The sequence below is a fragment of the Poromitra crassiceps genome (assembly GCF_964638095.1).
Source record: "Poromitra crassiceps genome assembly, chromosome: 10".
NCBI lineage: Eukaryota > Metazoa > Chordata > Actinopteri > Beryciformes > Melamphaidae > Poromitra > Poromitra crassiceps.
Genome location: NC_139631.1, coordinates 35,511,088 through 35,534,056, shown reverse-complemented (window position 1 = coordinate 35,534,056; position 22,969 = coordinate 35,511,088). Strand labels below are relative to the sequence as shown.

Below are 22,969 nucleotides of genomic sequence, written 5' to 3'. Positions count from 1 at the left end.
GAAAATCATCTGAACTTAAAATAAAAAAGAACGTAGAAAGGTTCCAACAATTTATCCCAACAGAAATAATTCCAGCAAAAAAAAAAAAAAGTACTGTAAAAAAAACAATGGCAAACTCATATTTACATCATTGAAAATCAGGATAGTTAATGTTAATGTTTTATGGCAATCAAATACATATTTGTAGTGTTATTTCAGTTTTTCCACAGACCACATTCACAAGATGTCTGAGATGGTTCAAGCTAATTATGATCAGCCATACTTAATACTATACTGAACCCTCTGAAGCTGCGATAATAAGCTACGCTGCAGTTGTCTCAGTCAGCTGCTTAATGACACAGTCAGTGGAGAGTGGTCACGTTGGGTTTGTTTGTGTTGTTTGCTAACCGTAATGACACAAAGCCGAGAGCCACTCTCAGACTTAACAAAGGCAACAATCAAAGCTGCTGGAGGCACTGTCAACTAACAAGAGCACTTCTTATACTTCAGTCAAAAGGCAACATCACACATTTAATAGAATGGTTAACAGACACGAGTCGATGTATGGCAAAAATCAACAGTAGTCAGGACCACAGAGTATGCATAACACAGTAATTACCGTAATAATAATAATAATAATAAAAAACGTGATTTGAGACCATTATTAACATAACATGCAAAATACAGGGCAAGCACAAGTTGGGCTATTTTGGTTTTGAAAAATGCAAAAGAACAATCTCTGTACAGGCTAAAGTAATAGATTTAAGTTAATATACATCGAGAAACATACATACATACATACATACATAAAGATACGGTTTGACTGGAATGCCTGGGATAGGTTTAGTCAGTTAATTACAAAGTCAAACCCTACAAAGGGCACATGCATTAAAGGAACAGTTCACCCAAAAATGAGAATTCTGTCATCCCCCCTCATGCCAGTTGAAACTGGAGAGAAAACCAGTCACCATTGACTTCAGTACAGCAAAAGTGAAGGCACATGGTGACTGGTTTTCTCTCTGGCAACCTAGCTCCCTGTGTGTTATATCAACTGGATATACAGCATGAGGGCGGGGAAATGACACCATTTTCATTTTGGGGGCGAACTGCTCCTTTAAAAGCATGTCTTGTGAGAATGCGTGGAAACTAATAAAGTAATTCAAGCCACAGCGCATGCAACAAATCCCACAAATCAACAAGCACTTTCCGTTTTGCGGCTCAAATTCAATTATATTGTGAGTTCGTCCAAAAGTTAATTAACGCATGGGTGTGGGTTAGTCCCATTGTCCTCTTTGAGATCCAAAAACATGATCATAAATGACCCTGTGTGTTGTAAAAAAGAAGGAGAACAAATCTAGAAGTTCAATAGTTGATTCCACAAGACTGTTTGTTTTTTTAATCCCAGAACAAATGAAAATGACTCCCAGTTTTCCTTTTAGCAGAGATTAGTGAATGTCAACATATTGTCAAATCGGTTCGTCAATCACTGCATACGTCAAGTCATTTGTATCCACTCCAACACAACTATAATGGACTTAACTCTCGACCGCTTAATGGAGGCAGGCATGCTACTGCCATTGATTAATGTAAAGGATTACAACGGGCGGGACTCAAATGAAATGAAGCTGGCTGACAGGGTGGGTGGGGTGTGACAGGGTGGGTGGGTGTGACAGGGTGGGTGGGTGTGACAGGGTGGGTGGGGTGTGACAGGGTGGGTGGGTGTGACAGGGTGGGTGGGGTGTGACAGGGTGGGTGGGTGTGACAGGGTGGGTGGGGTGTGACAGGGTGGGTGGGTGTGACAGGGTGGGTGGGGTGTGACAGGGTGGGTGGGTGTGACAGGGTGGGTGGGGTGTGACAGGGTGGGTGGGGTGTGACAGGGTGGGCTGTGAGTGAAGGCGGGCACAAAATAGAAAACTGGGGTTATAGAAGGGCAGGAATACATGACTGTGCGTGTGTGTGTGTGTGTGTGTGTGTGTGTGTGTGTGTGTGTGTGTGTGTAACACCTGGCAGGCACAGACAATACAGTATACTGTACATACATGAGTTTGAGGGGTCAACTCATAGGGAGGATTGTACACACGCAGTATAAAGGGTGCAGATCTTGGCGGTCCTCTGCAGCCGACCCTGTAGCTCCGCTCAGCATCTGCTAAAGAAACGGCAATATTATTATTATTAACACATTCACTGCCAGCCATTTTTTTTTTTACTGTAGGTAGCTTCTGCCAAGCCGTTTTTTGAGGATTCTGGCTCATTTTACAAGAGCCGAGGATAATTTTCTGCTTGGACTTTGTGAACACGAAGTTCACAAAAGTACTAATAGAATGTGTGCTTTCTCTGTCTAAAAGAGTTAGTTTGTAGAGTTAGTAGTTATGTAGATATTAGCCGTTGAGTACAGCATGGTTTCAGCGTCTGAGACAGGAAGCTGAGATAATCGCAGTTTTGTGAAATTCAATCAAACAGGCAGAACAGTCACTTTAACCATTTATTTTTGGCATCAGTGAGAGATCAGACATCTGAACATTACATTACATACATTACATTACGTCATTTGGCAGACGCTTTTATCCAAAGCGACTTACAATAACACATTTTTTGTCAGCAATAGAACAATCAACTATGGAGCACAGTCTATGACAACTACAACTTCTGAAGGAACAGTGGTACAAGTTTAGGTTAGTGGTACAAGGTTGGTTAGTTTTTTTTTTTTTTTTTATAAGGAAAGAGACGAAGTTAGATCAAGAAGGGCCCAGATGGAGCCTGAAAAGGTGTGTCTTTAGTCTTTTCCGAAAGATCGGCAGTGATTCAGCAGTCCTGACCGAAGGTGGAAGCTCGTTCCACCATTGAGGTGCCAGGGACGAGAAGAGTCGAGATCGGGATGAGCGACTTTTGAGCCCCCGTAGCGAAGGAGGGGCGAGGCGACCTGCACTGGTGGAGGAGCGAAGGGAGCGGTGAGAGGTTTGGAACCTGACCATGGATTGCAGGTACCGGGGAGCTGACTGGTGTACTGCCCTGTAGGCCAGTACCAGTGTCTTGAATTTGATGCGGGCCAAGATGGGAAGCCAGTGGAGCTCCTGGAAGAGGGGAGTGACGTGAGAGAATTTGGGTTGGTTGAATATCAGACGGGCTGCAGCGTTCTGAATGAGCTGAAGCGGTCGGATGTCGGTGGCAGGTAGGCCGGCCAGAAGCACGTTGCAGTAGTCCAGGCGGGAGGAGACAAGAGACTGGACCAGGAGTTGAGTCGCTTCTCTTGTGAGAAAGGGACGGATTTTGCGGATGTTGTAGAGAGAGAACCTACAGGAGCGCGCTGTAGCAGCTATGTTGGCGGAGCAAGACAGCTGAACAATATAGTTCTGAACACCCTCTCTTACAAACTCCTCCCTCCGTGGGCGTGTCTGGTGGCGTTTGTCACAAGCCAGTTTCTCCTGCCTGTCTGAGCAGTGAGCAGCCTCCCTTTCTGGCGGCCCCTCGTCGGCGAGTGTGGCGAGTGTGGACTGTGGATGGGACTCAATCGTTTCTTGGATTTTCGGTTGAGAGCTTTGATGAAGCTTTGTGCGATTCTAGGCTTTATGCTGCCCACCCAGTCTATTTTTGGAACCCCCCACCGTTGTGCGCCCGTGTGCAGCAGCGTGAAAGCGTTTTCGCCTACAGTATGAGAATGAGGCTCGTTCGTTTCTGGGTTTTCGGAATGCGTGCGATTCTGGCCTTTCTGCGGGTGTTTCAAAGTGTGTTTCACCCATAATCTATTATGCAAATTTGCAATCCCCCACGCCAGCACCGCTCTCCGCTCTCGGTGTGCTGCTGCTGGCGCGGCCGCTCTCGGGCGAGTCTGGTGACTGATGACTGTAAAATCGGCAAGCCATTTCCTTGAGAATGGCTTCCTCCCGCGGCTGTATTTGGTTGGCTTTCTCTCTGTCGGGAGAGCACTGTCGCCACTTAGTTGGTCGGTAAAATAGATTATACACATTCAATACTTCCAATATTTTTATAGGAGACGTGGGGGGCATTGATCCACGTAGCACCGTCAAAAAATTTTTTTTTTTTTTTTTTGACGAGTCAACTCGTCATTGGCAGTGAACGGTTGGATTGTGTTTGACGAGTCAACTCGTCATTGGCAGTGAACGTGTTAATAATAATAATAATAATAATAATAATAATAACTTTATTTTCACTTCACTTCTCAAGACACATTTTTATTGAGCAGCTTTTAATGTGTGATATTTTATTTGACTTTGTTCTATCATTTTTAATTGATTGCTTGTTTGTTCGCTCTCTTACCAGAGGATCTCAGGCTGCGCCCTGGCTCATAGTGGGCTAAGAGGGTCGAGATGTTAGGGGGGGGGGCAACTCATGCCTAGCCTTAAAAGTGATTAGAAGAATTTAAAAATCAATCCTAAACTGAACAGGCGGCCGTGTGCAGGGATGCTAAACCCGCAGCGATGTAGGCACATTTCCTGGTTTGAGTTAAAAGCCGAGCTGCTGCACTCTGGACTAACCGTAAACGGTGGACTGATTTCTGGCTAAGGCAGGTACACAGGGAATTACAATAGTGGAGGCGGGAGGAAATCAAAGCATATTGATCCAGGATCAATCATGTTAAAAACAGCAGCCAAGCTCGCAGCGCTGGGGAAATGTGTCTTTGGCCGTTTGAACGCTTCGCCAAGTGCTTGATGAAGAATGTGCATTCTTTTGGACGGTAAATTTATTGTTGGCACTTTAGCTGAAACATTTCAGACAGAGAAAAGAAACCAACAGAACAACTGAATGCATTTCTGTGTGCACCCTCCCCCCGCCTTCTGTGTACACCCATCCCCCCCGCCGGCGCTGACCCGGCCGTATTCTCGCACGTCTGGTCTAATTCACGGGTTTTGTCGGGCCGCTGTGGCCGAGCAGAGGCGACGCTGCGCCGAGCAAAGCGGCGCCTTATAGGGGGGGCAGAGAGCGTCTTTAAGGAGGAGACGCCAGGACGCTGACTTGGCCGCCATCTGCCTCGAAAATGAGCTCTCAGCGGCTGCGGTGCTGCGCCAAGTGTTGTTTTTTCCCCTCGCGCGGCGGCGCTGTCTGGAGTCATCCCACCAGAGGCTGATCCATCGCGCCGCACGCCCCCCTCACCTGGGAGACTGCTGGACGGGTCCGACAAACACTCTGAAAACGCCCGGTCCTCCAGCCATGATGGGGGTGGAGGGGGGGAGGAGGGTGGGAGGAGGGTCTTCGACAGATATGGGGGTTTTAATATTTATTTGATATTTAATAGCCGTGTTGGAGAAAAATATAAGTTCCATGCCATTTCCTAATCAATATTTCCTAATAAATAAGCTATAGGCCTAATTACATCTGACACATTAATCAATAAGCTATAGGCCTAATTATGCTATAAGTTCCATGCCATTTGACCCATAGACCCATAGCACACTGACATCTCATCTCACCCATAGCCCCATGGAGAGGACTTCTCCTCTTTGCTGAGACCTTGGGCAGTGCATCGTGTCCAATAACAACTGATAACAGTTTCCCTGTCAGACTCAAGTGGACGCACACACATTTCCAAGTCAAGTCATCACCCCCTCCTTTCTGTCTTTTCCTCCTCTTACAGTATAAAGCGTATGTCAAATTGTGACATCGCGGCTGAATATTTGACTCTGTATGACATATCAGAATTGTGTACATTGAGGTTCAGCCCTCTGTCAATATACATGTATTGCAGAGAATGTAAGCTATTAAATATACTTTTATGGTAAATCTTCCTGGACTCATTGGTTTCAATTCATTTGGTATTAGATAAGCTGTGATATACATTTACATATACATATAGCGGAAAGAATAGATTTTATTCTCTATCAAGCCGGATAAGAAAATAACAAGCATTCAGTGTTTTTCCCTCCAGAATGTTCTGCCTCTAACACAGCATTTAAACCAAATATACTCAACCTTGCTTTGCCCGGGGGCCACTTTTGCTAAATGACAGGAGGCCAGGGGCCCGTTAATAAACAAACAAATGAATAATACTTATTTTTCTGCAGCGGATTGCCGATAGGTTTTGGGGGAGTTTAGTCTGACAATTTTAACGTTTACGATTGTGACACTCTACCATGCATGAACCCACCTAGCAATCTGAACCACCAAGCAGAATAATCTAAGCAATAATCAGTGCGACAATGGAAACACAGGGAAGCTCAATATAAATCAGCTTTGGAGGTACAATGTAGAACCACTCACAAAAGAAAAAACGCCCTTTCCAGGCAAGTCCAAAGAATCAATCAAACCAGATGTTATTTATTCCCCCAAAATAGAGTTCAGTGTTCAACAAAAAAACGCCTCTATTCAGGGATTCAACAATACACAACAAAAGCTAGAAATTCAGTTTGTTCACTTCAGTTCAGTTCCTGAATCTGTTCTGAGGAAACATTCTTCAAATCAAAAAGGGGCCACCCCGCACCCTATCGCAGGTCACACCTGGCCCGCGGCCCGCAAGTTGAGTGTCACTGATTTAGGTCTTCATGGGACACTAGAACTCTTCACCAATAACCAATCTTTAGGAAAAGAGTCGTCTCGGGCCGATGCACGGGCAAACTGATCTATCAGTCTAAGCCAGGGGTGTCAAACATGCGGCCCGGGGGCCAGATTCGGCCCCACAAAGGGTCCAATCCGGCCCAAAGGATGACTTTGCAAAGTGTGAAAATTGCACTAAGAAGTCCTTCAATCCAATGTGATGCACTTGTTGAAGGCTAAGAGGCACCAGGTTTCAGGAGCAAGTTCAATATTCTGTATATATATTATATATCTGTATTAATCACTAAATAGTCCGCTATTTTCATTACCTTTGATTGACTATAGAGAATTGCACAGTTGCCCCCAATTGTAATCAGGGGTGTAGTGATAAATACAGAGGTGGGTAAACTATCCAAGGTGAGTAGTTTACCCACCTTGTTTGCCCTCATTGATTGATACAGTTGATCTGAATAGGTGAGTAAACTATCTGCCTCATTTCAAAGGGGTGGGTAAATTGTGTTTACCCTCGACTACACCCTGATTGTAATGCACCGTACAGACAGACAGTAAATCATGTGCTTGATGGTAGTGGAGATAACCCTACGTGTGTTGTAGGGTTGCACCTGTAATTCTTTACACTAAAAGAAACGGGAAAATGTGGAGGGTTTTGTCATTTATAAGTTATTATTGATTATTGATTTTCTTTGTCTGGCCCACTTGACACCAAATTGGGTCGCATGTGGCCCGTGGACTAAAATGAGTTTGACAGCCCTGCTCTAAGCCCAGAGGAGAGAGAGAGGAGAAGATCTTGATCTATCAGTCTAAGCCCAGAGGAGAGAGAGGAGAAGATCTTGATCTATCAGTCTAAGCCCAGAGGAGAGAGAGGAGAAGATCTTGATCTATCAGTTTAAGCCCAGAGGAGAAAGAGAGGAGAAGATCTTGATCTATCAGTCTAAGCCCAGAGGAGAGAGAGAGGAGAAGATCTTGATCTATCAGTCTAAGCCCAGAGGAGAGAGAGAGGAGAAGATCTTGGTCTATCAGTCTAAGCCCAGAGGAGAGAGAGAGGAGAAGATCTTGATCTATCAGTCTAAGCCCAGAGGAGAGAGAGGAGAAGATCTTGATCTATCAGTCTAAGCCCAGAGGAGAAAGAGAGGACAAGATCTTGATCTATCAGTCTAAGCCCAGAGGAGAGAGAGGAGAAGATCTTGATCTATCAGTCTAAGCCCAGAGGAGAGAGAGAGGAGAAGATCTTGATCTATCAGTCTAAGCCCAGAGGAGAGAGAGAGGAGAAGAAGATCTTGATCTATCAGTCTAAGCCCAGAGGAGAGAGAGAGAGGAGAAGATCTTGATCTATCAGTCTTAGCCCAGAGGAGAGAGAGAAGAAGATCTTGATCTATCAGTCTAAGCCCAGAGGAGAGAGAGGAGAAGATCTTGATCTATCAGTCTAAGCCCAGAGGAGAGAGAGAGGAGAAGATCTTGATCTATCAGTCTAAGCCCAGAGGAGAGAGAGAGGAGAAGATCTTGATCTATCAGTCTAAGCCCAGAGGAGAGAGAGAGGAGAAGATCTTGATCTATCAGTCTAAGCCCAGAGGAGAGAGAGAGGAGAAGAAGATCTTGATCTATCAGTCTAAGCCCAGAGGAGAGAGAGAGGAGAAGAAGATCTTGATCTATCAGTCTAAGCCCAGAGGAGAGAGAGAGGAGAAGATCTTGATCTATCAGTCTAAGCCCAGAGGAGAGAGAGAGGAGAAGAAGATCTTGCGGGACAATGTGGCTTCAACAGTGGGAAGGATGGATGGGCTGTACGAGTGTTCACGCTCTGCTTGCCGTCTGTGGTTTACCCTTCCTTCCACCATGGCAACGCTCCAACGCACACTCCTCTCTCAACAGCTCCAACGCACACTCCTCTCTCAACAGCTCCTTATAAAAGACTGGGGGTTTACATTCCTCCGCGGGACATGTATATGTATAGCGCTGCTCGGCAGGCCTTTCAAATAAGAAGATTAATCCCTGTGTGTGTGTGTGTGTGTGTGTGTGTGTGTGTGTGTGTGTGTGTGTGTGTGTGTGTGTGTGTGTGTGTGTGTGTGTGTGTGTGTGCGTGAGTGTGTGTGTGTGTGTGTGTGTGCGTGCGTGCGTGCGTGCGTGCGTGCGTGCGTGCGTGCGTGTGTGTGTGTGTGTGTGCGCCTGTTCGGTAAGCGAGCGGCGCGTCCGCGGGGGTCTGCGGCCTCCAAACTGTTTGCCAAACACAGCATTCCCCCATAGGTCCAATATTTATGGAGCATGTCTTACTTGGGCCGCCGAGCGCGCTGTCTGCTACAACGCAGGTTGGGCTGTACGAGGTGTGCGATGTGCACCTCCCGGGATCCCCAATAAGGAAACGATGTTCTTTGTAACATGCAATAAGTCACGGGAGTTGAGCCGGGGTTGAAAGGGTTTATAGGACGATATGTGGCGCTCCAGTGGAAGAGCGGGGGAAAAGACCTAGGCCAGCCAGGGTGGAATGATCTGTAGATGTATCAAAGCCATGTGCAGTTGCCGGTCGCGCACTGTGCGGTCTCGTACGGTTTCACTAATCGAATAAAAAGTGTGCTGCACAAGAGTCAACTGCCGACGAGGCATCCTGCTAATGACAGCGAGGGAACCGTTTAACAAACGAGGAAGGATATATTTTCCCCCGGTCGGACAACCTTTCCCGGGAAAACGTTGTCTTTTGCTGGCGTCCGCCCGCAGATTTCGATCATGATATTTTTTACACTACACGCAGCAGTGCGCCCGCCCGCGGCGCCTTCCAATGTCATAAATTCACAGAAGGAGAGGGAGCGCCTGATGCAGGAGTTAATGTTAGGAGTTTACACCGGCGGTTGATTCATCGTACATCGAGGTGACTGCAGATGGTCCTGAAGCAACCGAATGACCTTCGCTGTCGGGGGTTAGATCATTCCCACGAGGGCCACCCGTGTTAAAAGCTGTACGCGCTCGCACTGTGGCACACACCCAATGGCATGTTAACGTGAGCTTGTATTCCTCACAGATGAAGAGATTTTACACTTTGATGTGAGATTCCCTCTGGCAAACTCCTGTCGTTATGACTGCGATTCTGAACGCTGATTTTTTTTATGTTTTCAATTCCTGAAAATGAATCCTGAGGTTGCTTTCATACTTGAGTACATTATGATGAATGGTGGTGCCAGCGTCAAAGCTGGAATAGTGGCTGACTCTGCAAAAAGTCCTTGTATGATATGAGGAGACTCACCATGGCGGCTTTCATCTTCCCAGGCTCCTATCTTCAAAGATGGTGACCTCGATCTTGACAGGATCTAGTTAAGGAGTGGCATTTGAAAGCAAGGTGGTGGTGTCATTTCACTATCAGTTCAGTCATTTTCAAAAGGTGCATTTAAAAAGAAATCCAAAAGATATTGCTTAAGCTTTCCTATTTAAAAAATGGTGAGAATGCATGCTCCAAGGTCATTAGGAAAACAGCAGTTTCAGTTTATATTTTGAAAGGAGTGAAAACAAAGCGATTCGAAGACAATTCCGGTCTCTCGGACCTGCTCGACGGCAGTGGAAAAAGTAAATACTCCGAAATTCAGGTGGTAACGGTTAAGACGTCACATCGCCGAGACGTTTGCGAATACGCTCGTCTCGTCGGGTTTCTCCGGTTCGGAAGGTAAAACAACAGCGCAGGTGAGACATTCCTGTCAATCTCCGCGCTTCGACCCCCCCAACCCTCCCCTCCCCTCCCCTCCCCAAAGTCAGCACAGCGGCGCAGCGGTGCCAGGGAAATAATCCAGATCACCCAACCCTATAAAACTATGGTGGAGAGAGAGAGAGAACCAAACTCAGCTGTGAACAATTTCAGTCATATTTTGTTATCCCTAATCCCCCATCGCTGCCCAGCTCCAATTAATTGGGCTGTTGAGTCACCCCGCACACACAGGCACAAGCACACACACACACACACACGCACACAGACACACATGCACACACCCACAGACACACACAGACACACGCACGCACACGCACGCACACACACACGTACACGCACACTTGGAAAAGCCAAGATGTTTCTGCACCCGCTGATTTGATGCAGATGCTATGGATTACATACAAACTTGTATCTGCTGTTATTACAGGGTATCCCTACACAGCGCTGGCTTTCCTGTAAGCTGCTTTCCATTTGCAGGGCGGGCACAGCAGGTCCTGTAAATCACTGCCTCCATTGGAGTTTCACATTAGCTCACTGTGAAAAGCTCAATGTTCTATTCAAAAAAAGGGTCCCGTGCAATGAGACTCACACACCTGCCAATCTCACGGTGCTAATAAATCATATTATAATTCAGGTGTCGGCCTAATGAGACACTGTAGCCCTGCTTGTCAGCACGCAATCAAACCATGTTAAAAGATATGATCACTTTTCCAGTGTAAATGACATCACTTATAACCCAGAGAGACTGATTAACACTCTGATTGGTTGACAGTAATGAGGCGCCTCGTTAGCCATCTGGCTGCCTACCGAACTAGCCGTATTCACTGTGCCAAATGCTCACATTTGTTCTCCGATATATAAAAATACTGGTACGCAATGGAGGCATATTTAGCAGGAATAATTAGGCTCAGTGTGTTTATAAGCTTTGGCTCCAACTGACATCAAAAACACACTTGGATTTACTAGTTAATTATGTTGACGAGACGAGTGGTACCAAAGATTTTTATGGACCCCAGGATGTCACAAACGCAGATGAAGTGATACTGAACTAATTAGGTGCTAAGCACGTCGATAGGGCTGCATCTGGCCGGGCGTAGAGCGCAAAGCAATCACAAATGAGATGAACCAGGGGGAAAATTATACTCCACACGTCACAAATCAACAGCAAGCATTTCCTGGTTGAATTTTAATTCGACCAGGAATCTGGACGACATCATCAGTCATGCAAACATGTGTTGTGCTGTAGCAACTCATCTCCTGTTGAAACAGTTCCAAGACCCCCCTTGGATCACAACCCCACCTCCCATGTCGTCCCTCTACTTTGCTCTCGCCTTGAAAAAGAAAACAAAGACTTCCCAATGTGTCTCCTCCGCTCTTACATCTGAACCTCACGCTTCTCCACACACGTTCATTCTAAAAACACAGTTTGTTTGAACCTTGACCTCTTTACAAGTGGCTCCTTGTAATCCCAGCTTATTCAGCTAACCCTCCGGATAAGAGTCATATAAATGCCTCAAAATGGTGAGTGAAATGCTAAATCGATTTAGGATTTCACCATTGGCAGTGATGAGATCAACATCAACTTTGATAGACAAACAACAACAATACAGGTTTTGCTGGCGACAACAAAGGATACGACTCGCAGGCCTCTCTCGATGGGGTCGGTGATCAGGAGGCCTCGCGGGGCGTAGATCTTGTCGTTCTGCTCCTGGATGTACTTTGCAATCTTCTTCAAGACCTGAAGGGACACACAACAACCATTTTCAAAATAAATATCACATCTCCAATGGGTGCCAATGGTTGGACTCTTTGTGTAAGCACGATTACTAAGGATGCACCATGACATCATGGCATGTCATCGATATCGGCCGATAAAGGCTTTCAAATGATATTGGCATCAGTGCAAAATGACCATTTCTGATATGAATTATGCCCAAATGTCCTGGGCATTTGGGCATAATTACATCTCAGATTACCGTAAATTCTGGACTATAAGCCGCACCTTTTTCCCCGTTTTTTGGCCTTTTTTGGCCCCTGCGGCTTATCTATGGATTAAAAAAAAAAAAAAAAAATCTCTCTTTTTTAGCACTCTTTCTAACTATAAATCCTATATAACTATAATAAGTTTTAATTTCCTCTCTTGCCCTCTTTTCACCACACTGTATGACACTGTATGACACTGTGTGCACTGTAAAAAACAACACAGGTGGTGTTGTGTTATGTTGTTTTGTTGAAATGTTAATAAATGGGAGCTTCCTCAAACAGCCATCTCTTTCCCGACAATCCCCTCTGTGCATGAACCCTTACATATGGTAATTAAACATTAAAACAAAAAAAAAACAAAAAAAAAACATTAAAACACCCGCGGCTTATAGTCCGGTGCGGCTTATATAAGAAAAAAATAGTCAACTTTGCAGGTGCGGCTTATACACCGGTGCGGCTTATAGTCCGGAATTTACGGTACATTTTATTCATTTGTTTTGCAACTTGTTTTCGAAATAGGTCAATTTGGCCTATTATCAGGACTAGAAATTGAACGCGGTGTGCACACTCCATTCTGCGCAGTCGTCTTCCTCCTTCCCCTGGCTCCTTTCTGTCGTCCGTCATCATACGCACAGCAGACACACAGAGACAGCAGCGCTGCTCTCTGTGTGTCTGTTCCCTCTTTGTTAAAGTCGTCTGGGCCAGAGCTGAAGTAGCGCCGCCATTACAGTTGCGGGGGCGCTTCCGGTCCGACGCTGTCGAGTTTTCGAGTCACAATATTGTCCCCGCGTGGGTTTGCACCGCGAGGTCGCAGACGCGGCCTCGCCCGCCGCGCGGGCTCACGTACGCAGCTCGGCCTCGCCCGCCGCGCGGGCTCACGTACGCAGCTCGGCCTCGCTTGCCCGACTGTTGTGCAAGTGTACAACAGCGCGCCGCCCGCCTCGCCAATTATGTATGGAGAGATTGACTCGAGCCTGTTTAAGTAGGAGGAATCTTACAGGTCTGTTTGAAAGAAAATGTGACATAAAAAAATAGATCATGTTTTACATACATGATGAAGTACCATCTATCATCATAGATGATGATAGATGATCATACATGATCCTAAGTTGAAGTAGTTTTTTCCCAGTGAATGTGTACATTTGGAAGCATTGTGTTCATGTCTGCATCTGCCAGTGGGCCATGACGATAAGAGTAGCCATAATAATGTGTTAATTCCACTACAGGAGAGACATGATATTCACTGAAATAGGTGGGGGGAAAATTCACGCATATATCAGCAATCAGCCAAAAGAGTTCGAAAATATCTGCCAACAATCCAATATCGTGCATTCCCTAACACAAACCATATCTCATGTTTTAGGGCAGATCTGGGTCAAACAGCATAATTATGCAAATACATATTCTCAAGCCAAAGGAGATTTAAAATGTACTCTCCCCTGCCTCTCCTCCATCATGCTATTAGCCGGCCGTTACATTGATCCGAGGAGGAGACAGTGAGTCAAAAACCTTATGGAAACTAAGTTCACACATATGATTACTCACATGCCTGCAGCTCAATAAGAGCGATGACGCCGCAGAAGGAGAAGATGTAAGCATGAGGGAAGGGGGGCAAAGGCGGTTAGATGGGAAACAGCACAGGAAAGCCCCGAGTTGAACTGAATTTATAGGCAATGACGTGCGACCCAGAAGACCGCGTTCCCATAATCTTCTCGTGAAGGCTGCAGGCCAGACGAAAATAGCCGGAGTGAGTGCTCGCTGCTAGACAAGTTTGCCTCGTCTACGTGACTTGGACATGTCGACGCACGTTGACTCATCACTGCAGAACAGAGGGGAAACGTCAGGCATCGTCAAGAAGAGGGATAGATGGACAGCTTCTTGATATTAAACATTTTGCACACGACTTGCTCTGAAGTGGTGTCAAGCTTCGGTTGGAGGAATGAGACGAGACGGCAGTGTGCGCAGGGAAGCGCATACCGTGGAACCGACGTAGAAGACTGGCTACATTGTGATTGTTTTCGTTGAATAAGTCTTAATCATTGTAGCATTCACTGCCTGTTTGTGTGCTGCACACTGTGTTGAGTTTGACTGTCATGAGGGAATTAATGAGAAATCCATCATTCTTCTTAAAAAACAGAATAGACAAAAGAAGAAGAAAAACACCTCGTCAAATCCGAGGAGAACGACGTCACGGTACCGGGCACACGGTTTGATTGACAGCTCGGATTTCTGGGAAGTGCAGTCAGTGCAGAAAATCCACAGCAATCAATGCTTAGCAAGCAACAAAGATGAACAGTCAGAGAATAATTGGAGACGAATCTGGCAGAATCCCGTCTTGAACCTGCTGGTACAAGATCGGTGCGCCTCAACACAGAACAATTCAAATGAATGGCAGAAAGTTTACACTGATGGAAAGTCAATTTAGTCTACTTTTCTGTGATTGCCACTATCTAATCTGACTGTTCTGTTGAGGGAGAAGAACCCTATCCAGGTAGCTTCAAACATAATATGTTAGAAATGATTTGCAAATGATATTTCACCCAAGCCTGCGTCTATGCAGCATGTGTATATGTATTAGGGGTGTGAATCACCAGATGCCCCACGATACGATATTATCACGATACTTAAGTCACGAAACAATAGTATTGCGATATGGTAGTATTGCGATATATTGAGTATTGCGATATTGCGATATATTGTGATTTATTGACTTTTTTCAACTGGAAATTATGTCCCCAAAGGAAAAAACTTTGTCAATATTTGTTTTATCTGAGATAAAGTTTCCAGTCTGTTCATCTCACTTCAATCATTTTTATTGCAGCAAAATGGGATTGTCAAGCAGGCAGACTGACCAACACTGTCATAAAAACCTGTCATAAATGTTTGCATGCACTTGACATTTTGTATAATAAAATATCACGATACTTGGCATTCGATACGATATGATATATTGCCCACAAAATATCACGATACTATGCTGTATCGATTTCCCCCCCAATATGTATGGGTTATTTTACATAGACAAATAAAACTCACACTAACACACAGCAAACAATTGTCTTTTGTTCCAATATTTAACCAATTTCAGCTAATTGTCGGTACTTGAGAGAAGTTGGAACAAAACATTGCATACCCGGTTAGATACCCCTGACCCGGCAGCAGTGGGCACTGTTGGTACCTGGGATCCGACTAGCAAATCTTGGGTTGGCCCCGAAGCAGCCACTGTAAACAACTGGCCAACCCACCACATTCTTGAGCTGAATCAGTGAACAGCCGAGTACATTTTCACTTTGGTACAGACCAGTCAATTCAAATCACACGACTTTATGAGCGCTCATAAGAGCCAAACCAAGCAGAGAGTTTTTCATCTCCTGTCCACTGAAAGACAAATCCGTCGGACAGGAACAGGAAATAAGTCACTCGCTGACATGCCGATTCATTTGCATCCCCGCATGGATTGGGCCAACAGTTTTAGATGCATATGAATCACACACACATTTTGCAGGCTTTCACAGAGGTCATAAAATTGCTGATTTACAGCCAAGCTACAAGATTCACATAGCAGCAACTCCTTACAGTGACTGTCCCACTTCATTTATCATGTTTCATTGATAGACCTATGTGCGTTAGAGGGGTGGGAATGGCAGAGTAAATCACGATACAATACTATCGCGATACTTGGCCTTTCGATAATGATGGTATCACGGTACAGCGATTCTGCGATAATCGATACATTGCAAGAAATTTCATCTGCGATACATCACGATATTTGTGTAACTGAAGAGGGAAAAAATACCCCTAAAAAGGCAAAAAGCAGGAATTATGTATTTATTCATAGAATTGACAACAAACAATGTACAACACTGTGCAGACTGCATATTGCGTCTTTAACACACACTGACACTTGTCCACAACTCCACGTGTGAAGTCAACATGTTAGGATATGTCAAGGATACAAAATAATGCCTCACTAAAATCTTTTCAATCTGTGTAAATTAAGTTTACAGAAAAAATTAATGCAGAAAGAGATTGCAAGAAAATACATATTTCAGCATAAAATGTCACGATATGGCATCACGATACGGGTGCCAGTGTATCGATGATGTATCGCAAGAGGAAGTCTTCACACCTAAAGCCCGCCCGTATACGCTGCCTCTGGATGCTGATTGGTGCCAACCGCTGGTGGTTCAGATTCAAACCAATAGATTGGAGCGTGGCAAAATGGGATTTGTCATGTGATCATGATCTTGCGCGGATCCAGCTGCCTCGCAAAAGGTTACCACTTCCTGGATCTAAATCCAAATGTGTATGTGAAATGGGTGCTCATCATTACTCGTGTGTAGGCAATGTGTCCCACCTTCTCGTAGTGCGTCTCCATACAGAGGAAGATGGTGTAGGCGGTGAGGCAGGCCAGACAGCCCTCCAGGTAGGACTGTCCGCCCAGCTTCTCGGCCTCGGCGTACAGGTTGTTCAGCGCGCGCACCGTCTCCTCGAACTGCTGCTTGTCAATCTGAAAGGCAGAGCAGAGAGAGGAAGGTCACAAAGGTCAAGATGAAAAGCGCCCTCTATTGGCCAAGGAGGCACAGAGCCAGGTCTGTGCTTTGGAGCAATGAGGACAGTAAGTTGTATGTACACGCTTTCTTCCTCTATTGGGAAATTCAAATTTAAAGCCTCGGTTTCTTCCTAGCGCTGGATCGCATTTCTCCATTCCCTCCATCTGCTGAGGAACGAGCGGGTGAATTTCCTTGGACGTGTAATTCATCAAGGGGGATGCTGGGCTTGTTTCCCGCATTGGAAAACACCTCCTGAAATGATGAGGATGCCTGGGCCATATGTTCAGCGAGTGGTTTGACTTCATGCCCAGCAAGAGGCGCACAACAAGCATCCAACATGGGATCTTGACAGTTTCTCCTCGTCTAATAGCTCACCTTGTATAAAAGCAAACCCTATCTCAGCAGTAGCCATCAATACTGCAGACAGTTTGAGGAATATTTGAATCCTTCATGGCACTAACCTTCAATGCAGCCCCAGCCCCCATCTGCAATTATAAGTAAGACGACGAGTAGGTGTGCGTTATATAATACGATTGTAATGCATCACGTGGATGCAAATAACCACCCGACGCCACAGGTGAAGTGCATTAAAATTGTATAACGCACACCTAGGAGTTTATTATCCCGCTTATACCATGGTCATTTGCCAACAATATAAAATAAAAGCATTTGTGAATTTTTGGTGCAAGTTTAGGAATCAAAATCTTAACGTTTTTCACAACTGTTTACCTAGCAACACTTGGAAAACAGACTAATACCTGGAACACGTGCCAGTGTCATGCAATGGAAACGTTGTTTGCTGTTCCAGTAATTAGGACGAACCTTGGATACGAGCCGGTATGGTGCAGGGAAGCTAGTCCAGGGAAGCTAGTCCGCTCAGCTCATACAAACCGAGTTGAATAAACGTTTACTGTGCTGTTTGATTAAACAGCTGTGCAGGTTGGGGAGCAGATGAATTTACATCATGTGATTAGACTTGAGCCAGGATAACGTGTGCATTATACGATTTTAATGCACACCTGCCGGCCAATCAGAAACGAGTATTCACCCAGACCATGGTATAACCAATTATAACCAAGGCGGGCTAATAATAATCAGACCTGGCTCTTTCAAGATGTCCTCAAATCCAGACTAGCTCCATGGAAGGTCGGCTGAGGGTGGGAGAGTGCTGGACTCGGTGGCTGTTTTGACTGGGATGTCAGCGCGAATCTCCACGCTAGTCTCCAGAACCAACCTGCTGATCTCCCTGCAACACTGAGGGGCCGGGGGAAAAGAGGGAGCCTGCAGACCAGACCAGACGAGGAGCCAGGCAGGGGCCTCCTGGGCCTCTGAAAACCCTTCCAATGTTCTGCTCCCATGTGCCCGAGGAATGCAACAACAGGCTCCAACAGATCAGTGGTCTTAGGCGTGTTTGGTGCCCGCCGTCAAGAGCCTTTGTTCTCCGTCTAATTTTCCAATTCAGAGGCAGCGATTCAAACCACATTTCTCTGCCTGAGCATCTTTCCATTACGTCTGACACAGCCGTTTTAGCATTCCACAAATGTTGCTGCTAGCCTGATGAGAGTGCAAACTCCCAAGGCCAAACTGGGCTTACAGAACGAATATTCTCTTGACGCTAACAGCCGCTGAACATAGTCTGACCTTAGGATATAGCCGCGGGGCCCAAGACATGCCTGTGAATTTGAATAAGGAAAATAGCAGAACACAGGTCAAGAAAACTTGACAGTTACCAATTCATTCAACTGTCTTGGCTGGCTTGGCAAAACTAGCTGCCAAGTACATTTAAAAACGTTGAGTACTTTCCCAGTTCTTTGGCCCGATCCTCCAAAAGCATTAAATCAGAAAAGAGCTACCAACAACAATAAATCCACACCGCCTCAGATAATAATCATCTGCGAGAAAGAACGTGCTGCTTCAACGTGCAGACCCCTGCAGACAGGAAGATAAGCTACATGGCTCCATCAGATGTTCAAACAGACACGTGTTGAGTGGAGAACATGAGGCATTACAAATGTTACATTTTGCAAGCATCCTCACAAAGTGACACGAATGACAAAGAAGAAGAAGAAGAAGATGAAGAAGAAGAAGAAGAAGAAGAAGAAGAAGAAGAATTTAACAAGGATATGTGGGAAGCTTTTTTTTATGATAGGGGATTATAGCTGCTACCTCCCACAGGAAAAGTATTTTTTTTTATTTGTCCAGCCATTTGGGATGTGTGTGTGTGTGTGTGTGTGTGTGTGTGTGTGTGTGTGTGTGTGTGTGTGTGTGTGTGTGTGTGTGTGTGTGTGTGTGTGTGTGCGTGTGTGTGTGTGTGCGTGTGCGTGTATCCTACAGGAAAACAAGCAAGTCAGACAGAGACCACCCAATCATTAGGGAAGTGCCATTAAAGCAGCAGTAGTAAGTGGTAAAGTGCTGTGAAGCTGCTCTTTTCATGTGGTGCGCGTGCTGCCAAACTGCTGCGTACTGTCCTGCCACTCCTCCCAACTCTGAACCCTTCAGCTGGCTCCGTCTTTAATGTGGCCTGGAGCCCGTTCAGCCTCAGCGACCTGCTCTTCCTTCTTCACATCATTACCGATGCCTGCTCTGAAACCAAACTTCCATGGAAGTTCAGATGAGGACAGAGTCCAGCAAGGTTCTGCTCTGAAACCAACTTCCACGGAAGTTCAGAGTCCAGCAAGGCTCGTCTGAAACGGCTTTGGAGCTGCAGTAGCTTGGTTATGGTTCCATATTCACAGCCATTTCAGTTCCCGTTTTGGTTCTAGAACCAGAACCATTCTGATAAGGATCGTTTCATCAGCATTAGAACCAGAATCATTCTGGCCGTGTCTGTGGGGGGGGGGGGGGGGGGGGGGGGGGGATTAAGGTTATGTGCCCTGGGTGCTGCACTAGTGCTAGGGCCATATGAAATCTGATTTATTTGTTTCCAAATTATTATTATTATTATTTTAATTTAGGGGTTATAATAGATATTTTTTTGTTTTTTGATCTCTGAGACAGCCTCCTCGACATGTTTTTCAAAGTGAAAACCAAGTTGTGAGGTGATGTAAGGGTCCCACGCAAGACCAAAATTAATTAATACACAGGACAAGATGTTACTATCCCTTGTGCCAAAATCCAAGGAAAAACACATTTAGAAGCCCAATCCAGAATAAAACAAGCTAACAGGCTAACAAACTAATAAACAAGACACAAATCACCAGTTACCTACCCTAGCCAACAGCAGTATGAAGCATGTCATTGGGGGTTTCAAGTGGGCACCTTCCTTCACCGATGTTTCGTTAAGTTAGGCCCACGACACCTCAAGAAGGCTTAACGGTGTAATCCAGCGTCCTGGAAACACCCCCCTCCATGCTACCACCGCAAAACTGCATATTACCTCACACTATCTAAGCCTAGCTATCCAGGTCGGTTCGGTATGACATTCTTAACTACACCACCACTGTCAATGATTCAAAAATGAAGATCGAAAACTGAATCATTTCACTCGGCCTATTCTACAATTATGAAATCATTCAGGTTCCTACAATAATTAGGCCTACTTTTATCCATTTCAATCAAATTATAGAAAATTCTGCAATATTCCATGCTTTACAGTTGATTCCATTTTTATTACCAAATCTGTCCATTTTTTCGGAAATCATATCAAGATTCAAGATTCTGGTCGGTCAGAGCGCCTGTTCCGGAGGAAGGGAACTGGGGAGAATAGTGTGGTCCTCCCACATGCTACGTCCTGCCTGTGAAACTTCTTGCTGCCAGGTGAAAAGAAGCAGCTGGTGACTGCACATGTATCGGAGGAAGCATGTGCTCATCTACAACTCTCCCCAGATCGGCAGAGGGGGTTGAGCAATCACCTGGACAGCAGGGGGAATTGGCCAGTTACAGTTGGGGAGAAAACGGGAGGAAAAAAATATATATAAAAATGTTTCCCCTTTTGTCTAGCAGTCATGGCTGCTACATAAATATGGAGGAATTTGAGAAACGGAAATTAAAGTTTGCTGGAAGAAGCTTTCAAACTTTGGATGCACAGAATAACGATGAGCAATGATACGAGCAACCCACATAAATAACATGCTATGCTGCTCTACTCCTTATATTAAGAGTTGTCCTGGGAACCCCAGTATCAAATCCCTAATATTAAACCATCCACAAGATAAAGAGGAAACGTCAGCACACTGTATGTGTAAAAGTGATGGTCGACCTCTCTGAAGTGATACAGTATATACCTATACATTTCATTGTGAACAGCAAAATTATGGGATGTATCTTACCCTGGTCTCTAGCTCCGAAGGGAACTTGGTTTGGAACTGGCAGACAGTGCCGGTTGTGTAATCCCTCTGAATGAAGACTTTGGCAGCAATGGCTGCCTGCTGCCTCATGTCCTGCAAGCTGTGAGTCTGTGAAAACAGGGAGGGAATAAGAGTTTCAATGGTCTCTGGAATTTAACCTAATGAAAAATAAGCTACAGCAAGGTGCAAGAAGCTAAGGACTACATCACATCTGAGTGCAAGTTAAGGTACTTTTGTTTGCCTGTAGTGTTGTAGTAGTGAGAGCTGAGAGGAGTGAAATTAGGCAGAGGGTGATTCAAAAACTGCATAATGAACTTAATAAAAAATTAACTGGCTTTTAGTTTAGGAGCTTTTATTTTGGCATGGTTTCATTGCTTGAATTCTGTGGCATTTTGATCTTTCACCATGCAAGTTTTGTTGAGAGCATTTTTGCCATGATTTCCATCATTCACTGGTAGTGTTTGGGTGCAAAAGAAAACAAGTAAACAGGCTAAGCTAATGTAGCAAAAAAAGGACACATAAGCACTTCTCTGCAGCAGTCTAGCTACATCTACCAGCCAAGAGAAGCTGGAAGAGCTCCAGATATAGTTTTGCCTCACTGCAACTCAACATTAGAGCAGTTCAAGCCCACTTTTTGATTCAGTGGTCAAACAAATATGTTACTGTCTCAAACACATTTACTGGAAGTCATATAAGCATATCATATCAGAAACAGTTCATTTATCTTCATGGAAAACCTCTCCTCAATAGCATGTTCATCTAGGTCTAGGACAAAACTGTAACAGATTGTTGGATCACCATCTGGCCAATTATTTTCCTCGTTGGGAGTTGCATATATCTAAGCCAACAAACAAGATTTGTTTTCCTCTGTGTCTTGCTCTGAGCTAACGTTAGTGTGTATCCTATCTCATCATAGTACCAGCATCATTGTATTATTACGGAGTAAACAGTTTTATAATTATCTATATCATCCACGACGTTTATAACTTCTTGACCACTCTGTATTTCCATAAGAGTGTTGACATAACGTTGGTCTCCTAGCACAGCAGGCTAGTAATTAGCTACTCGTCATAGTTATTAACGTTACTATGTGCAGTTTGGCTCCACGTTGAAATAATAACCAGTGTGCTACCACTATTGCATGTCTTAATAACGTCAGTCTGTTTATAGAAATAAATACTAACGTTAGCAAAGGTGTTAGTTAACATTATGTGAACGTTAGCTACCTGTCAAGTTAAAATACCGAGCTAGCTAGCAGGCTAATGCTGGCCAACTGTCGTTCAATTTTCACCCAGACACACGCCCTGAGAAAACATACTTCCAAACTAGAATATTGTGAATACATTTTTAACTGCCCCGACTATACACACGTTTGAATAGAAAACGTCTAAATGATCTTAATCGTAGCATACCTCTGCCATGTTGACGATTTCTGTTTATCTTCCGCTAGTAGCTTCTAGCATGTACTGCCAAGTAATATTTCCGGAGGGGAACAAAGTTTGTTTTAGGTTCCGAGTTAGGAACGATACTTTTCTTTCTTTCTTTCTTTCTTTCTTTCTTTCTTTCTTTCTTTCTTTCTTTCTTTCTTTCTTTCTTTCTTTCTTTCTTTCTTTCTTTCTTTCTTTCTTTCTTTCTTTCTTTCTTTCTTTCTTTCTTTCCCCCACCAGTCTCATAGAGCATAAATAAATAAATAAATAAATAGATAAATAAATAAATAAATAAATAAATAAATAAATAAATAAATAAATAAATAAATAAATAAATTCCTTGTTGCATTTATATTTTATACTGTACAATGAAAAAAGCTTGAGAGCATCGATTAGTTTGAGTGTCTTGTCCTTACAAATTATGCCATTCAATGCTGCGCTGTTACTTGACAACATTTAAAACTTTATGTATGATGGCTTTCTAAGCATAAAGCCATTGGCTTTATGCTTAGAAATGGTTTCATGTAGCCTACATATTGGTTTACCAGTTAA

The 22,969-nt window shown here is 44.5% G+C and overlaps 1 protein-coding gene across 3 annotated transcripts; it reads right to left on the bottom strand.

Moving 5' to 3' along the window:
• Window positions 1–1,006: 1,006 nt before the first annotated feature.
• Window positions 1,007–22,451, bottom strand: LOC310783955 (golgin subfamily A member 7-like). 3 transcript variants are annotated; one of them, XM_083644892.1, is made up of 7 exons: window positions 22,403–22,451; window positions 20,973–21,098; window positions 16,509–16,661; window positions 14,315–14,380; window positions 11,805–11,906; window positions 9,716–9,768; window positions 1,007–2,125 (listed from the first exon to the last, which is right to left on the bottom strand). In XM_083644892.1, the coding sequence occupies exons 1-6, from the start codon at window positions 22,409–22,411 to the stop codon at window positions 9,727–9,729; spliced, it is 498 nt and encodes a 165-aa protein (XP_083501018.1). In that variant the 5' UTR covers window positions 22,412–22,451; the 3' UTR covers window positions 1,007–2,125; window positions 9,716–9,726. The 3 variants fall into 3 exon arrangements, with proteins under 3 accessions (XP_083501018.1, XP_083501019.1, XP_083501020.1); XM_083644893.1 differs by having other exon boundaries at window positions 1,007–2,122; XM_083644894.1 differs by lacking the exon at window positions 14,315–14,380.
• Between the last annotated feature and the right edge of the window lie 518 nt (window positions 22,452–22,969).

What these genes read in the sequence shown, in the direction of transcription:
- LOC310783955 (XM_083644892.1), bottom strand. An exon ending in CTTCGGAGCTAGAGACCAGG is followed by an intron (nt 16,662 to 20,972) that starts GTAAGATACATC and finishes TCTGCCTTTCAG; the next exon opens with ATTGACAAGCAGCAGTTCGA. An exon ending in TTCTCCTCGGATTTGACGAG is followed by an intron (nt 11,907 to 14,314) that starts GTGTTTTTCTTC and finishes GTGTCCCTTCAG; the next exon opens with GTCTTGAAGAAGATTGCAAA.